The sequence below is a fragment of the Ipomoea nil genome, unplaced genomic scaffold (assembly GCF_001879475.1).
Source record: "Ipomoea nil cultivar Tokyo-kokei standard unplaced genomic scaffold, Asagao_1.1 scaffold2422, whole genome shotgun sequence".
NCBI classification, from domain to species: Eukaryota; Viridiplantae; Streptophyta; class Magnoliopsida; order Solanales; family Convolvulaceae; genus Ipomoea; species Ipomoea nil.
In genome coordinates, this window is record NW_017618850.1 from 1,127,421 (window position 1) to 1,150,255 (window position 22,835).

The 22,835-nt window shown below is 40.2% G+C and overlaps 1 protein-coding gene across 1 annotated transcript; it reads right to left on the reverse strand.

Annotated features, from left to right (window-relative positions):
* Positions 1-538: 538 nt before the first annotated feature.
* On the reverse strand, positions 539-1,194 carry LOC109152479. The gene is made up of 3 exons (XM_019300179.1): positions 909-1,194; positions 749-793; positions 539-664 (listed from the first exon to the last, which is right to left on the reverse strand). The coding sequence occupies exons 1-3, from the start codon at positions 1,119-1,121 to the stop codon at positions 539-541; spliced, it is 384 nt and encodes a 127-aa protein (XP_019155724.1). The 5' UTR covers positions 1,122-1,194.
* Between the last annotated feature and the right edge of the window lie 21,641 nt (positions 1,195-22,835).

Here is a 22,835-nt window from a genome sequence, read left to right on the forward strand (position 1 = left end):
TTATGTGTTAGCATGAGATTACTTACTGAGATATATGATGTTATGAGTTTGTTGATAAGTTAAATATTTGTGAAAGCATGCCTATTTGAATAATTAGGTTGCAAGTATACAGAAACCCTGATGAGCATGTTAATATGTTACTTAAGTGTTTGAGAATACTTGATTTAAGTATGAGAAAACTGTTTTCCAAAAGTATATACTGTAGTACTTTACAGGGTTGAGTGGCGTTATACTTAGTCTCGTGAGAAAATTACACTTTTGGTCCTATGACTATAGGGGAAGTGGTAATTTCAGTTCGTGACTTTTAAAACTAACAGATTTAGTCCTTTTAGTACGCTTTTTTTTACACATTAAGTCCTTCCGGCCAAATCACCGGTGGATTTTGGCCGGAAAAACACAATCCCTTCGTTTATTAAATATTTGGGGGGTAAAATGGTCATTTCAGATTCTTCTTTCTTCTTCATTCTCCTTCGTTCTTCTTCTCCGATCTCCCGGCCGGCCCATCCTCCATAATCTCCGATCGCCGTTCTTCAACCCCTCATCTCCCACGACAACATGCTTTCTGGATAACCATAATCACCAGAGAAACAAGAACTCTGGTCGACACCGCCGCCAATGTGATCTTCAACCATCCCTGCATCTCTCCGGTCACCTTCTTCAACACCTGCGAGATAAATCTTCTTCAAATAAGTGAGCACTTATTCGTGAAAAAAATGATTTGCTGATATCTCCAGTTCTGAGAGTGCACTTCAGCCAGGCCTTTTCCATCTCTTAGAACATCAGATGATTGCCCCTGTAAAAAATACAGAAAAACCAAAGGTACAACTTTACTTTTATGCCAAGAATTTGGTCAAAATAAACTACATATGCTATACACACAGCATAACTTCAAAAAGATTCTTTGGAACCTGAATCAAAAACTTTGAGTGTCCAAAGTGGGCATTCTGTGGGGCCATTGCCTGTGTATGGATAGGCTTTTGCAATCCATATGGAGGATCTACATCTTCATCCAAATTTCCCATAGGATGATACTGAAATTTGCGAGCAGAATTTTTCTTACCAACTTGATTAGACTTTTCCTTTCCAATAGCAACAGCCCTTGAATCAGTTGGATCTAACATAACATTTTCCCTCAAACTTCCGGCAGAATTTTGGTGTGATGCATTGGACCGGTAGCTGTCATTTGAGTTCTCCTGTTTGTCACAGGTATCTATCTCATTACTTTTAGCTGTCGTTGAGGTTTCTGTCCCGGCTCCGCCGGCAGTGGATGATGTCGTTGAGGTTTCTGTATGTTCATCAAGAAGGAAGAAGAAGAACGAAGAAGTAGGAAGGAGAAGGAAGAAGAAAGTAGAATCTGAATTGACCATTTTACCCCCCAAATATTTAATAAATTAAGGGATTGTGTTTTTCCGGCCAAAATCCACCGGTGATTTGGCTGGAAGGACTTAATGTGTAAAAAAAAACGTACTAAAAGGACTAAATCTGTTAGTTTTAAAAGTCACGAACTGAAATTACCACCTCCCCTATAGTCATAGGACCAAAAGTGTAATTTTCTCTTAGCCTCGTGCTAACGGGTTTGTTTTCTACTTGTTGTTTGTTAACCCCTTTCAGGTGGACCCAGTTCATGAGAGAGTACGAGTTAGACTCGATTAGCATAGATAGCTAGTTGTAGTCTAAACTCTTGATGTTATTACTTTTTGAGATTTGTAGTTGACTACCCGTGTTTTGATGGTGCTGGACACCCGGGACTCATCCCCTAGTTTGATAGATGTTAGTAGACTTTAATGTTTAGTTTGATTTATCTTTAGCCTGTGCAATCACCGCGAAGGGTGATAGTGGCGGTGACACCTCTATTAAGTTACATAATAAAGTTCATTCCGCTGCTTTTGATTATCTTTAAAGGTTTAGTCTGTTAATTAAGTTTAAGAAAAGTGGGGTGTTACAAAAATGGTTGCCCGACTATTCAAAGACTTGATCGGTAAATCCATGGCTGCCTATGTCGATGATATGCTAGTCAAAAGCAAGGAAGAAAATGACCTTGCTAAGGACCTGACTGACTGCTTCGAGGTCATGAGAAGGTTCAACTTGAGGCTGAATCCTAAGAAGTGTGCGTTCGTGGTCAAATGGGGGAAAATCTTGGGTTATATGGTTACCCGACGAGGAATTGAGCCGAACCAAGAAAAGGTACAAGCCATCCTAGATATGCAGCCTCCCAATAACCTCAAAGAAATGCAGCGCCTGAATGGCCAGATGGCCGCTCTCAGCCGCTTCTTGTCTAAGTCTGCCGACTGGGCCATGCCTTTCTTCGAAGCCATGAAAAAGCAAGAAGGTTTCCGATGGACTGGGAATGCCAAGCTACCTTCGAGGATTTGAAAAGGTACCTCTTAACCCCACCTCTATTATCTAAGCCCAAAGAGGGCGAAGTCTTGTTACTGTATTTGGCCGCCTCTCAGAAGGTAGTCAGGTCTGTATTGGTATGTGAAGATGACAAGGTTCAGCTCCCTGTATACTATGTGGGGCGGACGCTAAAGGGCGTGGAGATCAATTACTCTCCCTTGGAGAAAGTTACTTTCGCCCTGGTTACCACTGTCAGGAAGTTGGTACCCTACTTTCAGGCCCATCAAGTCAGGGTGTTAACTGATTTACCGCTATCTAGCGTGCTGCGCTGTCCATCCTCATCTGGATGACTACTAAAATGGGCGATGGAGCTCACCCAATATGGGATTGAGTACACTCCCCGGCCATCCATCAAGGCCCAGGCACTAATTGACTTCATCGTAGAATGCTGCGCGCACCCAGAAGTTACCCCATCGACCAAGGAGCTGTAGGAGGCCGAATGGTGGGAGATGCATATTGACAGTGCGGCCAGCACCCGACATTGTGGAGGCGGAGTAATGATAACGACCCCTAAAGGTTTCTATCAGTATTATGCACTACAGTATCAATTTCAAACCTCAAATAATGAGGCGATCATTAGGGGACTGCGCATCGTCTTGGCACTTAAGGCCGCTGATGTTATCACATCTGTAATTGTTTTTATAATTATTTTGAATCATCTCGGTAATTAAGTTCTTTAATTTTGCTTATTTAATACATGTTTTCCTTGTTGTTATCATTTAATTATGGTTCACACTTGTTTTGAATGTTTTACGGTGTTTGTTAGTGTTTTTGAACCATTGTAGGTCAAAGTTATGAGCAAGGGAAGTTCGATGACAAATTTGGAGTCAAAATGGACCGAAAGGCGCGTACATAGCATTTTTGACGCGTCGAGCCAAAGGCTTGACGCGTCCAAAATTCCCAGAAGGATATTGCGGTCGAGAAAGACGCGAACGGATTTCATCAAATTAAGAAAGGTGCGACATGCATTCTCAACATAATTAAGGCGTTGACTTCACTTTCCAAATGCATTCAAATTCCAATTCATACTTCAATTCCAAATTCAAATTCCAATTCCAACTTCAAATTAAATTAAATATGGCAACTTCTAAAATTAAATAGGAATATTCCTAATTTCTCAATGGTTGATCCCAACTTTGTACCTATTATAAAATCCCACCTTCCTCAACCCTACTGAGAATTAAGTGGTAGTTTAGAGTAAATAATTAGAATAGATAATTTACAATTCATAGTTTAGAATTCAGAGATTCTTTGGAGACAAGAAAGAGAGAAATCAAGAGCCACAAGTTGTCTTGGGAAGCAAGAAGTAAGACTAGGGAGATTTGAGAAAATCGTCTGGTTTTTTTTTTTTTTTTTGAAGGTTAATCTTGCGATTGTATTAATGAATCAAAGATGAAATAGCGTCAGGTGGGATAGCATCCCAGTACATATCTTGATTCTGAGTAAATGCTAATGTAGCTAAAGTATGCGCATGTAAATTAATCTGCCTAGAGATGTAATCCAAAGTAATACGATTAAATAATAACATAAATGTTCTGCACTGGTCAACTGTGACCCCAACGTACGAATGGATTGGCGTATGATGATGCCTGATAATCGCCGTCAACTCCATACAATCCGTGAGTATACTTACTGATGTGTTGCCCCATTCAAGCAGCCAAGACAAAGCCTCCTTGTATGCCTAGGCCTCTGCCGTAAGTGGTGAAAAACAAATTGGTGACTTGCCATTCCTCGCTGCCACAAACGAGCCATATGGCGCTATAATTATCATGCCGTAAGTTGCTTCGCCCGTGTCGTGCCGGAAACCCGCGTCCACATAACACCGTAGACCATCCTCCCCTGGACCGTTCAAGTGGTCCGTCGCCGGTGCGGGCTCGGTTCGGCGGGCATGGGCAGTGCCGTATGCGTGTAGTGCTACGGTGGCTGCTCTGACCAATTGGGTAGGCCGCATCATTGATCCCTTCCAGACAGCTGAATTCCGAGTTCTCCAAATATAATATAACACTGCTACCATTAACCGGGTCTGCTCCTCCGTCAAGGCCGCCATAGCCCCTTTTAGCCATGTTGTAAACGAGTCTGCAATAATATTAATAATAGGCAATTGTGTTATATTCCAAACAAGTCTAGAATATTCACAGAGCACTAAAGCATGCAACACATCTTCATGATCTAAACCACACATCGGGCAAGTTGGTTCCACCTCCACCCTTTTAAATATCAAATTAAGGGTTGTTGGTAATATGTCACATATGGCTCTCCACAAGAAGGTTTTCCATTTAGGGGGGACTTTTATTTTCCACACTGCTACCCATTTATCAAAATTCGCTGGATTATTCTCATAATCACCCACAATACGCCTATAGGCATTCTTTACTGTATATGTCCCCTTTGGGTCACTCACCCAATACCATGAGTCCTCATACCCAGGACTAACAGGGATCATATTTATTCGCTCCACATCTTCAGGAAGAAATAAATCAGACAAAATATGCGGATCCCAGGTATGAGTCTGTAAATCAATCAGTCCTGCAACTCGTGCCTCTCTCAATTGCTGTGGCATCTCTGTTTGAAAATCGTCTGGTTAATTCTTGTACTCTTTTGATGATTTGCAATTCTTTATTTATATTTGCTATGTATAATTTAGCCATGCTTGGCTAAATTCCTTAGGGATTTTTGGGTGAATTTGTTTATGAACCTATGTGCCTAGTTCGTTAATTTCTTAATATATTTATGTTTGATTTTATGATTTGTGTTGCAATCTTGTTTTAATATATTTACCGCATTCTTGTTATTTATTTTATTCTGCTTGTTATTTTCTGCAATTACCCAATCTTCAAGTTTCGTTCGGACTAGTTTCATACGAGTAACATAGTAGCTAGTGCTTAGTACCCCATCTCCCTGTGGTTCGACAACCCGAATACTCTGGGTATTATTTGTTTGCCCCAAATTACCGCAATCAAATTGGCGCCGTTGCCGGGGAAGTGGCGTTTCTAGTATTAACATTAGTGAAATCTTTATTCTAGGAGACTAGTCCACTTTTTATTATTTTATTTTATTTTATTTTGCTAACCCATAACAAGTTCTTTGTTTTGAGTGTGATTTAGTTTATGGATGGATATGAATTCCAAGGAACCATGCCACCGTTTTACCCTCCTTCTCAAGGTTATGAGATGAGTTGGAATATGAATCAAGAATATGGAGAAATGGAACAACAATTCCCTTTCTTAAATTTTGCCAACTCTAGTCAATGATATTATCAAGAAAGCTCATCTCAAACATTCATATCACAACCTCAATGGTGCTCATTTTGTGGTGGGAATCACTTTGAGGAAAATTGTTACATGTTCAACCCCACCAACCATGTTCCACGACAAGCCACTCAAGGATTTTGTGCCAACATGAGTCAAGCCACTTATCAAATATGCACACCACCTACTCCACAACCCTTATGGTGCATGATATGTGGTGGACCTCATGAGGCTGCTTCATCTTGGACCCCAATTACCAAATGTATGGGAAAGAGTTTAGACAAATGTACAATAAAATAATGGAACAAAATGCTCAAATGGATAACAAGAGAGCTCAATGTCAAGATTTGACAATTCAAGAGCCACTTCAAGAGTCATGGATCCATGAGGCGGAAAATTGCTTCATCCTGGATCCCAACTACCAATGTCAAGGGCGAGTTCAAGAGTTGCCTTACCAAGGGTTTCAACAAGAATGCCAACCACTTGACCAAACAATTGAGATGAAGTCCAAAGAGACCAAGTTAATGCAATTGTGCTCGAAATATCTGGAGCTACAAGATCACATGATAACTCAAATTGATCACATGATGGCTCGACAGCAAGATTTGATAATTCAAGAGCCACTTTCAAGATTCATTTAATGGAGAGGTTCTAGAAGAGTTGCTCTTGCCAAATGAAGGTCATGAGGTTGAGAGAAATAAAAAGGATGATGAGGGTCTTAGAGAGGAAGATGAAGAAATATTTGATGAATGCATTGAGATGGAGACACCAAGCTAGGAGGAAAATGTAGAGTTGCAAGGTAATGATGGCAAGGAACACATGGGGAGTTTCCCATTAGATGAGGAAGTTTTTAATGGAGCACATGATTTGAATGATGATGTCTCACCAATGGAGAGAACTTTAGAGAAATTTTGAATTTGGGAGGCACTTGGAGTTCTTAAGGATGATGGCACACATTTGCCTATCTATATATCCAATGATTCCAAATACTTGCTGGTTCATGTGAATGATCCGAGACTCTCATTACTTGTTGAACAAGAGTGTTGAAAAAGAAGGAAAAGAGAATGGAGGCATAATTCTTGATTCGGGCGAATGTGGTTCCTTACATGATGACATGAAGGATTCGAGCTTAAGAGAGTTTACACATGGACATCACTTGAAGAAATACTTGGAAGAGAAAATTGATGGAAAGAAGGTGATCTTTCTTCTCCACTCACTTGATGGCTAGAGAGGTAACGTCGAGCTAACGACGTTAAACTTAGCGCTTCATGGGAGGCACCCCATGTTATCTTTTATTACTTTCCCTATTTATTTATTGCTTTCTAGTTTCGTCTTATTTAGTTTTATTGTTTTCTAGTTCGTGATTATTTTATTGCTTCTTAGTTTTCTCTTTTCTCTTGTTCTCCTTTTCTTTTATTTTGCATCAGGGACGATGCAAATTTTTAAAGTGTGGGGAGGAGCCATGAATTTGGGGATATTTTTTTAAAAAACTTTTAAAATTTATGTTTTTGCTTGAATGACTCATATGCTATTTTTGGTGAATATGTTACTTGTCTCAGCATGCAATTGCAATTACTCTCTCTTGTTGGTTTGTGGTTTGTTTTAGTGGTGCTAGTTGCATCTCAATTTGTGATGGATGATTTGAGGTGTAACACATAATTGATTTAATCTCTTGCCAATAGCTTTGTTCACCACTTAATAATTGGATTAATTCTTGATCTTTGCATTGCTAGTGAAGGCTTATGTGAGATCCCGGCCATGGGTTTTTTGCTAGAACTTGCCTCATTATTCCCTAAGTGATGTCTAAGTTTTGCATGTTTTGAAGTGATTTAGGCCATTTTTGTTTAGCCATAGCCTTTAAACCTGTCCATATATATATTTTTATCATTTGTGTCCCCATTGTACCTTTTGTTTGTTTAAATAAGTGTTAAGAACTTATCCCATCTTCGTGATTATTTTTCTTTGATTTATCCCATTATTATAACCCTTAGCCCTTGGCCAAATATTTCCCTTCCACCCTTTGAGAGAATGAAACTTTTATCTTTATTATTTCTATAAGAAGAGTTTTATGGAGTTGTGCCAAAAAGCAGCTGATATTACAAATGTTCAAGTGTGAGGGAATTGAAAGATTGGATTAAAATTATCTTGCTTTATCCAAAAGAAATCCAAAGAAGGGAATCAATCAAAAAAAAAAAAAAAAGATTGAAAGTTTTTGAGTTTGGAACCCCACTTTACCAAAGAGTTGCTAAGTTCTTAAAAGAAATCTGCTCCTTGAAATTATGATTATTTCATCTCTTCCAAATTTTGAAAAGTTTAGATAACTTGCGGCATTCTCTCTTTTTGATTAATTTTTCCATATCACTTCTTTGTTAGCCGTCACCCGTAGCCCCATTACAAGCTAAATAAAGTCATATTTGATCTTAACTTGCATTCTTAGATTTGATCTAGGGGAGTATGAAAGGCAAGCTTATGGGATCTCATTCATGAACCGTGTCTTGCATAATCTCAACTGAGTACTTGTGCACACTTGATCCTCACATACTTTAAATTCTTGGTGCTTGGTTATTGGCTTGGAAATGAGTCTCTTATGTGCCAAACTAATTTGATTCTTGAAGTTTGTTGTTTTGTAGCAAGTTGGTTGGTGGTTTGAAAGGTTGTGCAAGAGAGAGCATGTGTAATTTGTATGTTTTGACTTGTGATTTTATTCCTTAGTTTTGCTTGAGGACAAACAAATGCTTAAGTGTGAGGGGGTGATGTTATTACATCTGTACTTGTTTTTATAGTTATTTTGAATCATCTCGGTAATTAAGTTCTTTAATTTTCCTTATTTAATACATATTTTCCTTGCTATTATCATTTAATTATGGTTCACACTTGTTTTGAATGTTTTACGGTGTTTGTTAGTGTTTTTGAACCATTGTAGGTCAAAGTTATGAACAAGGGAAGTTCGAGGACAAATTTGGAGTCAAAATGGACCGAAAGACGTGTACACAGCATTTTCGACGCGTTGAGTCAAAGGCTCGACGCGTCCAAAATTTCCAGAAGGATATTGTGGTCGAGACCAGGAGGTCTCAACGCATCGAGCCTCAGCTCAACGCATCAAGAAAGACGCGAACGGATTTCATCAAATTAAGAAAGGCGCGACATGCATTCTCAACATAATTAAGGCGCTGACTTCACTTTCCAAATGCATTCAAATTCCAATTCACACTTCAATTCCAAATTCAAATTCCAATTCCAACTTCAAATTAAATTAAATATGGCAACTTCTAAAATTAAATAGGAATATTCCTAATTTCTCAAGGGTTGATCCCAACTTTGTACCTATTATAAAATCCCACCTTCCTCAACCCTACTGAGAATTAAGTGGTAGTTTAGAGTAAATAATTAGAATAGATAATTTACAATTCATAGTTTAGAATTCAGATATTCTTTGGAGACAAGAAGGAGAGAAATCAAGAGCCACAAGTCGTCTTGGGAAGCCAGAAGAAAACTAGGGAGATTTGAGAAAATCGTCTAGTTAGTTCTTGTACTCTTTTGATGATTTGAAATTCTTTATTATTATTTGCTATGTATAATTTAGCCATGATTAGCTAAATTCTTTAGAGATTCTTGGGTAAAAATGTTTATGAACCTATGTGCCTGAGCTCTCAGTTTCTTTAATATATTATTATTATTTGGGTTAACTTGTGTTGCGATAGTGATTTTATTGTTTGATGTTTGTAATTAATGGCCATAGTTACTTGTTTCGTTTGCTTTGTTTGTGTCACCAATGAGAGTTGGGCATAATTTAGGGCACACACAATTGCACATAATAGTTGGACCTTGAGAAAGGGGAATTTATTAGGGGGATTTAATTCTTGATTATTGCTCATCGAGAGATGGTAGTAGTTAGGATTTTATGATGCTTGATCTTGTTTTATTGTGTGTTTAAGCCACGAGAGTGGAAATTCACTAGTGTTAGTGACTACGAGAGTAGCTCTATACCACATTGCGTCCTCACACTTGTTAAACCCAGATTTTAATATTGTCCTTAAGATTTGGCACTAGGTGATTAAGTACTTGAATCTTAGGAATCTTATCTTCTCTCTAATTGTTTTCAAAATCCTGAATCTCTGTTTTTTTTTAATTTATTTTATGCAAATCAATCATCTAAATAATTGTTAAGATTAGCTCTAATGAATAAATTAATAACTAGTGCTTGATACAACTACTTCCCTGTGGATCGATAACTCGTACTCCGAGAATTATTTGTTTGCAAATATACTACGCATCAGCCGCTCGGGTGCGTGTAAAAACTAATTCCCGCCTGGTGGTCAGTCAGCTGTAGGCCAAGTGTGAAACTAAGAAAGAAAGGCTGAAGCTCTACAAAGATGTGACCGATGGACTATTGGAGAAGCTGACTGCTTACGAGGTCATCCATGTCCTTCGAGCGGAGAATACCGAGGAGGATATTCTGTCAAAGTTAGCTTTGGGGGGCGTACCCTAGTACTTGTCGATGATTTGTCACACCGAGATCGTGGAACGGCCGAGTACGAATTCGCTCTCGTTTTACACAGTCACTTAGATGCCCGCCCCACATCAGGATCCTAGAACTCAACCTGAGTGGTTCTGGATCACGAACATAATGAGATATAAGCAAGAGTTAGAATTGCCCGACAAAAAGGAGGACGCTGACCGCGTGCGAATGAGGGCTTCGTCCTTAGAAATCGTGGATGGGCAACTATATAAGCGATCTTTTGGAGGCCCGTTGCTGCGGTGACTACTCCCCAATGAAGCCAAGATTGTTATGAAGGAAGCTCATCGCAGGATCTGTGCAACCCACTAGGCGGCAAACACTTTGGCCCACATGTTCATCGTCCAAGGGTACTACTGGCCAACCATGATAAAGGATTGCATAGATGAGGTAATGAGGTGCCCGACTTGCTAATCATTTGCCAAGAAGAACACTCAACTGGCTATGTGACAACCCAAAATTTAATTTTATAAATTCGGTTTTAAGAAATTACAAAATAGCCATTTTCACTCTATTAAAATTTTTGCGATAAAATCGGTGTTTGAATAAATTATTTTTGAATCACTTTTAAATAAATTCAATACCGGAACTTATTTTAATCCTAAAATCCTAAATTCTTGGGTACATTGCGTACCAAGTTTTTGAACCAAAAGTCAATCTGAGTGAAACCGGGAGAAATCTAAGAAACATAAACTAAGTGATCGTCTAGAAAGTGTTTTTGAAAAAATGCATTTTGACCTCAAAACTATTTTAAACTATGATTCTAGACCTTGGTCCATGAAGCTTGGTGAACCACTAGACTCCACCTCTCTTTGCCTGATATTTTTAGAAGCCAAGCCAAATTACCATTTTTCCATAAACCAATCATTGTTGATTCTCCTACAGCACGTTTGGTTCACAGAATGAATTTTGAGGTAATAGGAATGCTATTCCATAAGGAATGGAATAGGCAATGAATAGAATAAGAATTGTATTCTATTGTTTGGTTCGCGGAAGGAATAGACTTTAGGAATTATATTACAGTGTTTGGTTGATTTAAGGAATAGAAATGAAATATGTTTTAAAAGACATAAATACCCTTATAAAAATATGTGATGGTGGCGATGGTGGTGGTGGCTGCGGCGGTGGCGGTGGTGGTGGTGGTGGTGGTGGTGGTGGTGGTGCTAGGTTGGTAGTGGTGGTGGTGGTGGTGCTGGGGTGGTAGTGGTGGTGGTGGTGGTGACAGTGGTGGGGGCGACGGTGGTGGTGGTGACGGTGACGGTTGTGGCAGTGGCAGTGGTGGTGGGGGCGGCGACGGTTATGGCGGTGGTGTTGCTGGGTGGTGGTTCTGGTGGCGGTGGTGGTAGCGGCGGCGATGGTGGTGGCGGTGGTGGTGATGGTGGTGGTAGCGGTGGTGGTGCTGGGGTGGTAGTGGTGGTGGGGGCGGCAACGGTTGTGGCGATGGTGGTGGTGGTGGTGGCGGCGACGGCGATGGTGGTGGTGGCGGCGACGGTGATGGTGGTGGTGGCGACGACTGTGGTGAAATAGGATAAATTTATATATAGGATAAAAAAATTAGGTTAAAGAAAGGGGTAAAAAAGAAAATAGATTCTAAAATTTATTCCTGAGCGTTCAGTAATAGACTAATATCAGGCGGGGGGGGGGGGGGGGGGGGGGGGGGGCGGGGGGGCTAGTAATAGCTATTACCTTATTTTAGGTAATAGGTTATTACCAGGAATATTATTCCTGGTAGTAGAAATGGTTACCAAACAAAGGAATAGGCTTATTACTAGGAATGTTATGCCATTTCCGGCCTATTCCGTGATCCAAACGGGCCACTAGGGTTTAGAGCCCTATAAAATGAATAGTTCCCAGACTTTGCCTCTTGATTCCCATTCTTGTCTTCCCCACCAAGAAGCTCTGCAAGAAAACCAAAGGAAATCACAGTAAGTTCTAAACCAAATCTCAACCATTCATCCATTATTCTTCTAGCTTCTTTGATTTCTAGCTTCCATCTCTGAGAGTCAAGCTCTTAAGGCTTGTTGTGTGGATTGTTTGAGGTATATAGGTGGTGAAGGGGGTTATAGCTGACTTGGGAAGAAGAAGGAATCCCAACAAGAAGAGGAAACAACAAAGGTATAACTCATGGACTCCCACCTCTTTTTATAGACTCTGTGAAGTCAAGATAAATGTTGAAATGTGTAGAAATGCTAGATTATTGATGTGGTTGAGCTACTAAGTGATCTATTGTTGATCTATAATTTGTTGTGAGGATTTGTGAGTGTTGGATTGCTCTGTATTTCATTGAAGAAGAAGAAGAACCCCTCTGGTGCATAGACAGTGTGCACCAGGTGGAGTCACGGAGCTAGCCAACGATTCTAGGAAAGGACCGTTGGCAAGCCCCGTGGAGGCACGACCCTAGGGCATGGCTCCTAGCTAGAGTCGTGGCCCTAGGCCGCTGCTTGGCGGAGCTAAGTGGCGGGGCTCCTCAAGCCCTGCCGCAAGCTCTGCCAAACCAAAGCAGTGCAGTGACCGGGCCCTTGTGGCTCAGCTACGTCTCGTTTGGACCAGGATTCGCGGGCCCTTGAGGCTCGGACACTCGAGATCGTTTCGACGCACTAGCAGAATTTGATTTCATTGAATGCTCATAAGCAGGAGATATAACAATCACATAATGACAAGTTTCACGTTCCAAGTTCTAACCTTATGGCTACCCCCAACCTTATAACTAGTTCCAACCATTACCTCCTAGTGCCACCATGTACTTCTGAGTCCAACCTTATTCCGCCTGGGACTGTCGTCCCCCACCAATCTTTACCACCAATCTCATAGATATATCACCGATCTCTCAGTACACGAGGGTACCATTAAATTCATAGTAACATACCACCGATCTCGTGAGCAAAGCTCAAGTAACAAACCACCACTCTCATTCATATTCATACATAGTCATTATCAAGAAGATTGAGGCTCATCAATAGCTCAATCAAGTATCAACAAAGGGTACAACGATTTGTACAAGGTCACACCATAAGAATCAACCAAGAGGTTTCAATAAAGACATGAAGCAATACACAACAACAATGGACTACAATCCAATACCAATATGATTGCAACACGAGTTGCCAATCCTCAACAAGAAGAAACAAACCATACATACTATCATAACAACATCGAACTAGCATGCACATCAAACGGGTAAACCGAAATGGTTCCAACGAACCTTCAAGACTCATATTAGTCCAACGAATCACAAGGTTGGACCCTTAGCACGATTCAAGACACCAAATCCTAACATGGATTCCTAACACATCGTTCTAGACATACGAAACATCAAGAAGACTCACAAAAGCTCAATAATCCAACAACGGGAGGTCAAAACATCAAATGCCAAAAGGAAAGAACCATGGGGAAACAATTCCCCACATCATCAAACACGTTCCCCGCGGGTGGGGCCACGGGGTAGGCCATATCATCAAACACGTTCCACCAGACTAAAGCCTCCTTTGTTACTTCTAATTAGCCTTAAACCTAATGAACTAGTAAGAGAAGCTAAACTGAACAAAGAAGGCTTTATCACCTCTGAGCTCTGCTGATGCTGCCATGTATCCCGTGGGTGGTTTCTGGGGAGCACCACCACCTGAGGTTCCGCCCACCGGAGGGCTGAGACCACCGCCGAAGGGTTGCTTCGCTGGAGCTTCGCCACTGACGCTCGTCGTTACCGGAGAAGGGAAAACCGAGTGCACTGTTGCTTCACGCTCTGCTTCACTAGAACAGGGGAAGTGCCAAAGCTTTGCTGTACGCCGGAGGAAAAACTACTCACCGGAGATGTCACCTCGTCAGCATGTTTGCTGCCTTTGCTGAAGAAGAACCCAAAAACTGCCGCTGCTGAGCTACCACCTCCGTTGCTGCTTCGTCGGAAAGGATGAACGAGGGAGGAGAGGATGAGGAGCTCGCTGACTGCTACCGTAAGAGAAAGAGGGAGGCGGAGCTTCATAGAGGCAGTGGCTGACGATGGAAGGAGAGGACGGAAAGGAAAGGGGCTGCCGGTTGCTTCTTCTCGACCCTACTGGAGCTTTGTCTTGAAGGGAACGAGGAAGATGGGTGAAGCTGATGATGGGAAGAGGCTGCTTGTCGGATTCTTTGAAATTAACTACAGTTGTCGAGTGAAGAAACAAGGAGGAGAAGAGGAGGAGGCTATTGTCAGAGTATTAAGCCGAGAGGAAGGGAGAAGATGCTTGGTTGCTATGCCTGGAAGAAGAAAGTCTAAGTATAATGTGTATACATCTGATAGGGTTTATCATATTTGGGTAATTGGTTACTTTTGTCATGTGGACTAGACTATAATAGGTATTTTAGGCTAGAGTGTTGGGTCAAGAGTACATACATATGAGCTTAAGGTTATAAATAGATTTTGGGCTCAAAGTACTAGGTAAGCTTAGATAATTAAAATTCATTTTGGGCTCAAAGTACTAGGTAAGCTTAGATAATTAAAATTCATTTTGGGCTTAAGGCATTTATTCAGCTTTTTGAAGTTTTCTTCTAGATAAAATATTTCTTAATCGTGTCTAAAAACTTCACCTTGATTAGTATTACAAGGTGCCAATTTATAGGAAATCAATCCTGGAAATGAGGAGCATTAATACACGTAATGTGCGGCGGTCCATTATATTCCTCCACGTACTGCTCTTTATGCGAAACCAGAATAGCCAAACATCTCTCAACCAACTTTGCACTAAAATCATGGATGAATATTTGAATATTTCATGCAAATCTTTACAATTCATGCACTGTAGGGGCGGATCTACAGAGGGAAGCTGCCCACCTTCCCCCCACCCTCACCCCTACCCTCACCCTATATATAGCGCTTGTATATATATGTATGTATATATAGTACATATATAGTATTAATAAAAGAAAACATATAATTATAAACAAAGGATGAGGTAAACTAGATGGAAGGGTATGTGCTTGTCTCTTGGAATTGGTTGTAACACCCCAGATTTTCAAGACTTTTAAAACTTATATAATAAAGATAGAATCTCATTAAATCCCAAAATACGATACAAAGAGTACGGGGTGCTATGCTACATCCGAGCTAGAGAACTCGGGTGCACAGGCTAAATTCTAAAACCTCAATCAGTATCAATACTAAATCATGGCACGCAGGCCGAAAGGGAAAACTATCAAAGCTACGCCCCAAGCTTCTAGCGCGCTCCAGTGATCTACTCGTCTGTGCCTGAAAGCCAAATATATCTGTTCAGCGAGAGATGCTGGTAACCCACTCAAACGCGTTGAAATACAATACATATAGATATATATATAAATATACAAAAACCATTTTGAACATGAAGATATATCCTACGAACTCTAGCTTTTAAAACAGGGATAGACTCAACAGATAGAGCTAAGCACAGACAGCAGTTATACCAAGCATATACAGTTTACAACAGGCAAGACAAATAAGATAAGCACAATTAATAATCATAACCTAACATATACGATCCCCAGTATAAATCCCATAGTCTCATCCCCAAGATACTCATAACAACAACTCATCCATACTTCATCACATAGCACACTTTGTTGGCGCCACAGGACCAATCGCATGCCCATACATGAGGGTCAGCGCATATAGCTCTGACACGGCCTCGCAGCACCCTGCCCCGTATCGCAACACGGAGGGGTCGATCGCAACCGACCGATGAACCGCAGCCCAAGAGTATGTCATCTCACCGCAGCCAGGAAATATGAACCGCAGCTCATGTAGAAACGTTTGATCGCAACCAAACGGTGGACCGCAGCCCAAGAGTGTAAATCTGACCGCAGCCAGCTTCTGAACCGCAGCTTAGGAATAACCAATTCGATCGCAACCGGATTGGGGTATCATGCACACATAACACATAGCACGCACATGCAACCCACATTAACACATTGGGAAGGGGGAGGAAACGTATAACAAAACCTATGCGTGATCCTTCACATACTAAGAATGATCCTAAGGGGTTCATACTTCTTTCACCTAGGTCAACGGGATACCAATTCAACTAGCATGCAATATATAAGACTCACACAACCTACGAACGGTACTCGAAATATCAAACTAGACATAGGCACGATGGACGGAGCCCGTTGGGACACCACGGGGGTCGAGGGAACATCAAACGGGGAAGCCAAAATCCCAAGGTGGGGTACAAACCAGCGGGTAGCCGGTGGGTGAGGGGTCACCCGCCGGCTGCCCGCCGGCGGCACTGTTTCGGGCAGCGGCTGCCCGGCGGGCAGCTGCCCGCCCGCCGGCTGCCCGCTGCCGGCGTTGCCCAAATAGGCCACGGGTAGGTGGCGGGTCCCCTACCCCCACCTACCCCCCACTGACTCTTTTTCACCAAAAACACCCCGGGAACCTTTGTGGAACCCGAAACCATGCTTAGACACTTTCAAACGCAATTGATAACACACGTAGACAATTAACGGATCAAAATCAAGAAACATATGGCACATAACCTATCATGCTTTTCTATACATAATCAACACCCAATCATGCGAATTCCCACCCAATATACCAAGAATAATATCATACGAATTCCACGATATAACCTAGGGTTCTAATTATTTTTAAATCAACAAGAACACAATTCATCTTCCAAAATCAAGATTCGGTAGGAATATCTTATAACTATCAAGAACCTCATATAATCATTAAGAACATCAAGAACACCATATAACTATCAAGAACGTCATATAATCGTCAAGAACACCATAATTATCAAGAACCTCTCATCATCAAGATCACCCATGGAATCATCCCACCAATCATCAATAATAATATCACAAATCATCAATACACAATAATATGGGGAAATCCTAAGAGGGGAATCATAGCTATTAAAATAGGTTTTGTTGAGACATGGGTTACCTTTTAGCCTTAATTAATTCCTTGGCTATGAAGGGTCTTTCTTGAAGCTTTCTTCTTTCTTGATTTTTCCTAGGGGAATTCTTGGAACTTCTTGTGTGGTGAGGGAATATTGTGGTGGGAGTTCTAGGTGCCTCCTTATGTTCCCTATTTATATATCTAAGAGTCTTACTTAGGGCCTAATTACTATAGGTTTGCTAACTCTATTCCTTTTAGGACTAAGGATTGGGTTTAGGGATAAGGGCCCATGGACTATGGTGGGCCTTTCCTAATTAATTATTGTGATTTAATTCTTTCTTTTGGGTAATTGGTTAAATGATTAATTGGTTTTAGGGATCGTAACACGGGGTGTTACATTGGTGAGGGTTTGAATCCTTGCTTTAACATAGTTATTTGCCCCCATGCTTCAACATGGTTAAATTTTGTAACTAACACAGTTAAATACCCCTTTGCTTCAACACATTTAAATTTTGGCTTTGTTTCAACACATTTAAATTTTGGCTTTTTAAATATTCATAGTGAGATTTCCATACACACATACATATTTATTTATTTATTTATTATTTTTCATAATATCCAACAATATTTATGGTTATACTTTTTAAGTGTTTTATTTTTTTTTTTTTCAAACTTTCCCCCTTTTGTTTTAATATTTTGTCCCCGCTAAACAAAATTTCTGAATTCACCACTGTTGCAGTGCACTAATAATTCATGACAATCATCTTGAATAGAGTGCAAGTCCAATTTTCATGCAGTTGACCCATCTTTATAATTCATCTTTCGTAATTCATGTACCGGACCAGTGAAGCTATGTGCCATAATTCATCATTCGTAATTCATGTACCTGACCAATGAAGCTACGAGTTGTAGAATTAATTTATCAACATTGAGCCAACATGATATTTATAAAATCACAAATAAATCTCTATTTTTGTTTATATATATATATATATATATATATATATATATATATATATATATATATATATATATATATATATATATATATATATATATATATAGTGTTGTTAATGCATAGCAAAAGAACAAATAAGCCAAATATCTTGTGCTCAGATGACACCTCTGTGGCTATCCTTGAGGGAATGTGTAACACCCCCGATTTTACCAACATTTTTAAATTTAAAATTCAAAGATAAGCAAACTAAACATCAATCAACATAAATCGGAAGTTATTATAAACTGGGAAAGGTGTTATGCCACACCCATAAAACTATGGGTGCACAGGCTAAGTCTACAAAAATCCAACATAACAACACATTGTCTAGGACACACAGGTCACATCTATCTAAGGCCCACAGGCCCAAATCTAAGCAGAGGGAAAAACAAAACTACGCTAACTAGAGTCCACATCTAGCGCGCTCTCCAACTAAGCAAAACCTATAAAACATAGGGATAACACACGGTCAGCGAATAATGCTGGTAACCCATCAATACGCGTTAAATAACATAGTATATAGATAGATATAATCAAAAGTGTTTGAGACTAAGGAATACTGTATAAAAGCTAGAAGAAGATCAACATCAAAAACTCATCACACTCTAAACAAGAATGAGGATCATCAACCTTAACAAGACAACAAAACACAAACAACAAGGGACAACACAACTCTAGATGCAACCTACCATTCACAAGGTAGAGTTCATCAAAGACATGCATATAAGCAAGGAAATACACAATCACATAATGACAAATTCACGTTCCAACCTTATGCCCTGTTCCAACCTTATGGCTAACCCCGACCTTATTTCAGTTCCAACCATTACTTCCTAGTGTCACCCTGTACTTCTGAGTCCAACCTTATTTCGCCTGGGACCGTCGTCCCCCGCCAAACCTCCGCCGAACTCTCAGTACACGAGGGTACCATTAAATATCATAGTCACATACCGCCGAACTCGTGAGCAAAGCTCAAGTAACAAAACCACCAATCTCATTCATATTCACACATAGTCATCATCATCAAGAAGACTAAGGCCCATCAATAGCCCCAATCAAGTATCAACAAAGGGTACAACAATTTGTACAAGATCACACCATAAGAATCAATCAAGAGATTTCAGCAAAGTCATGATTCCATACTCAACAATCAAGGATTACATTCCAACATCAAAATGATTGTCAACACGAGTTGCCAATTCTTAACAAGAAGGAACAAATCGTACATACTAGCATAACAACATCAAACTAGCATGCTCATCAAACGGATAAACCAAAAGGGTTCCAACGAACCTTCAAGACTCATATTAGCCCAACGAATCACAAAGTTGGACCCTTAGCATGATTCAAGACACCAAATCCTAACATGGATTCCTAACTCATCGTTTTAGACATACGAAACATCAAGAAGACTCACAAAGAGCTCAATAATTCAACAACGGGAGGTCGAAACATCAATACCAAGAAGAAAAGGATCACAGGGAACAAATCCCCGCAACCCACACAGGTGTTCCCCACGGGTGGGGCCACGGGTAGACCCCCACCCGTGAGCTTGCCCGCGGGGTATATGCCCATTTCCACTTCATTCCCCGCGGGCACTGCCCGCCGTTCCGCCCGCGGGGTACACTACCTGTACACCAATTTTTTTCTTCGGGGAAATTCATCAACAAAGCCAAGTTCAAGTCCAAAACACCCAAAATATCACACACAACAAAGATATGACTTGAACCCAAGAAATAGCTAAGCAATGGCATTCAAGAAACCTAAATACAAGCTCTAAACATGCATCATCACAAGATTATGCATCAAATCACATCAAGAACATCAAATAGAAGCCAATAATCATCATTTAGGTAAGAAAATAGGTTTTGTATAGCATGGGTTACCTTTGTAACTTAACAACTTCTCCTTTACACCCTCTTTAGCCTCTTCTTAGAGTTCCTCTTCTCCACCAGCTTCTTACACAAGCCAAAATACAAGAAAGATTCTATCTTAGATAAAGACACCCAAAGATGACTAAAAACACTAAATAGCTATGAACCTTACCCTTTCCTATGCTTGGGAAGAAGAAAGTAGGAATCTTGGGATAGGATCTTGCAAAGCTAGAAGGTCCTCCTTTTTGCTTGAAGAATAAGCAAGGTTCTTTTTAGAAAGATGATGGAGTAGTGTTTGGAACTTAGGCTAGAATGAGAAAATGAAAGGAATGACTTGCTAGGGATAGCTTGAACAACAAATCATGGGTGAAAGGTCACCTTTACCCTTACTAAGGTTGGAAAGACAAAAGGGTAAAGGTACAAAACATAAGGCATAAGGTACACTTGGTTGACTTAAGAGACTAGTCAAATTCTAGTCCCTCAACTATTAAATTTCAGGATTTTTAGGAAGGGATTACCAAGGAATGTCATGGGATCGAACCCCGGTGGTGTGGTATTGACTCTTTGAGTTACAAAGGATAGAGAAAGTATATATAGAACAGATACTACCGATCCTCGGTGGTGTGGTATTTGACTCTTTGGGTTACAAAGGATAGAGAAAGTATATATAGAATAGATACTACATTGTAATAGAGTCAATAATACTCAAAAAAAAAAAAAACAATCAATTTGTGGTGCTTAATAATATACCCCAAATGACTTTAACCCACAATTGGAATACTAGATTAGAGTGTTTTATTAACCAAACACCATATTTTTCTTTCTTTTTCAATCCTTTTAACATCATGATCCCTTATACATCTTACCTTTTTTTTTTTCTTGTGACGAAGGAAACTCACAATCAGGGATGGAGCTAGAAATTCAGTTGATGGGGGCGAAGCAATAGGGACGGATTCAGAAAATTTTTCTAGTAAAAGCGAAACATTAAAACAAAAGAGATAATTTAAAAAAATAATAATAATAACTTATCTAAGAAATATAGTTGTAAATATTGTTGGATATGGGCAAAAAAAAACACATCGAAACTTTATAAAAAAAAAACTATTAAAAACGTGACTGTGTTGAAGCCTAGGGGAAAGAGTCAAAAAAACTGTAAAAATATTTCAATGCCAAAGAATTTGAACCATTAACCTTCACTATTACCAACTATGTGCTCTACCAACTAATCTAACTCATTCCTTAATTATATTTAATAGTTTTTTATACTAATACTAAAACATGTACTATATATACATATATACATACAAATATTATATATGGGGTGGGGCTGGGGTGAGGGGGGCAACTGCACCCCATGCCTCCCTTTGGCTCCGTCTCTATCACCTTGTAATCTTAACTGACAAAGGATAACAAAGGAAGTAAACTAACCTAGGTTGCTCATAGCTAACCGGCTCAAACCAAGAAGACTAATAGACTGCTCCACTAGAAGTCAAACTTGAAACATTGTGATTACTTGCCCCGTCCCACCTTTTTTAAAAAAGAAAAATTCATATATAAAATTTATGCGTATAACTGCCAAATTTTTTTAATACCTTATTCAAGTCTAATAATGAGATAGGGTAGTCACTAAGTTGGTAAAAACCTCTAATGAGGATTAAACTCACAACCTTTCACTTACGAAGCAAATGCACTACCACTATGCTATAAAGGTTTGGTTATTAAAAATAATTTATTTTGCTTTTACACCGATCATCCACTCAATTAAAGAATACTATGCAAAAAAAAGGGGTGAAATAAACCCTCAAAATTTTTATTTTTATTTTTTGGTAAATTTGATGCCCTCAAAGAAGGGCGTTATCTAATTCTACGGAAAGGAGTACTAATGGCATGCGCCTCAAGCCACCCGTTCAGATCAGGATGGGCATTATCCAGAGTGAGAGTACCCCACTCAATTGACTGCCCGAAATTTGCAAGCCAGTCCGCACACTTGTTACCTTCCCTTTCCACATGCGTAGCCCGAAAGTTGTTGAATTTTTTACCAAGATCAAAACAGTCCTTAATAAGAGCCCTAACTATATCGCCCTGACTAAGCCCCCCCCCCCCCCCCCCCCCCCCGTTCAGAATGGATATAACTGCTTCTGAGTCCATCTCAACCCAAACCCTGTCAAACCCTTCTCTTAGACAAAGTCGTAGACCCTCCCTTAGGCCCCACAACTCTGCCGAGAAACAATCCGTGAGCCCAACTTTAGTAGCAAAACGCTTCAACCATCTGTCGGTATTATCATGTACGAGTCCACCAATAATCGCAATCCCTGTACTAGCTTTCATCACCCCATCGGTATTCAGTTTCACCCAGCCCGGAAGCGACGGTAACCAACAGATCCATTTATGAAACCCATGCGTGGGGCCTTTGTGATTTATGATCAACATTCTTGCTTCTACAGCAAATCTACCTACGAGATTAACGATCTAAGTAGGAGTATCGCTGGCATTGTTGAAAATGAGATTATTTCTTGCTTTACAAATCAGCAAAAGCACATAAATGAACATTGAGTTCCAAGTAGTCCCATCCAGCCCATCCAGCAGAATCCTCTTGCTTTGACAGTTGGTCGTCACCCACGTAGCCATCGGAGAATTGCTCACCAGATTCGCGCCACCTTGGGATTTTGTGATACTCCATGATGCCATGACAAATGGACAATCCATGAACAGATGAGAAGCTGATTCTTCTTCGTTTGCATAGCTCTTGCAGTAGCTATCGTCGGTGAGCTTCCTCTTCATTCTTTCGAATTGGTGAGGAGCTTGTTCTTCATGAGGAGCCAAAGGAAGGTCTTGACCTTCTCAACACAATTCATCTTCCAAATCTACATCCAGTCACAATCTCTCTCTTCGTTACTTGCAATAAACTTATATGCTAAAGAGACCGAAAACATAGCTGAGGAGTAGTTCGTCCATA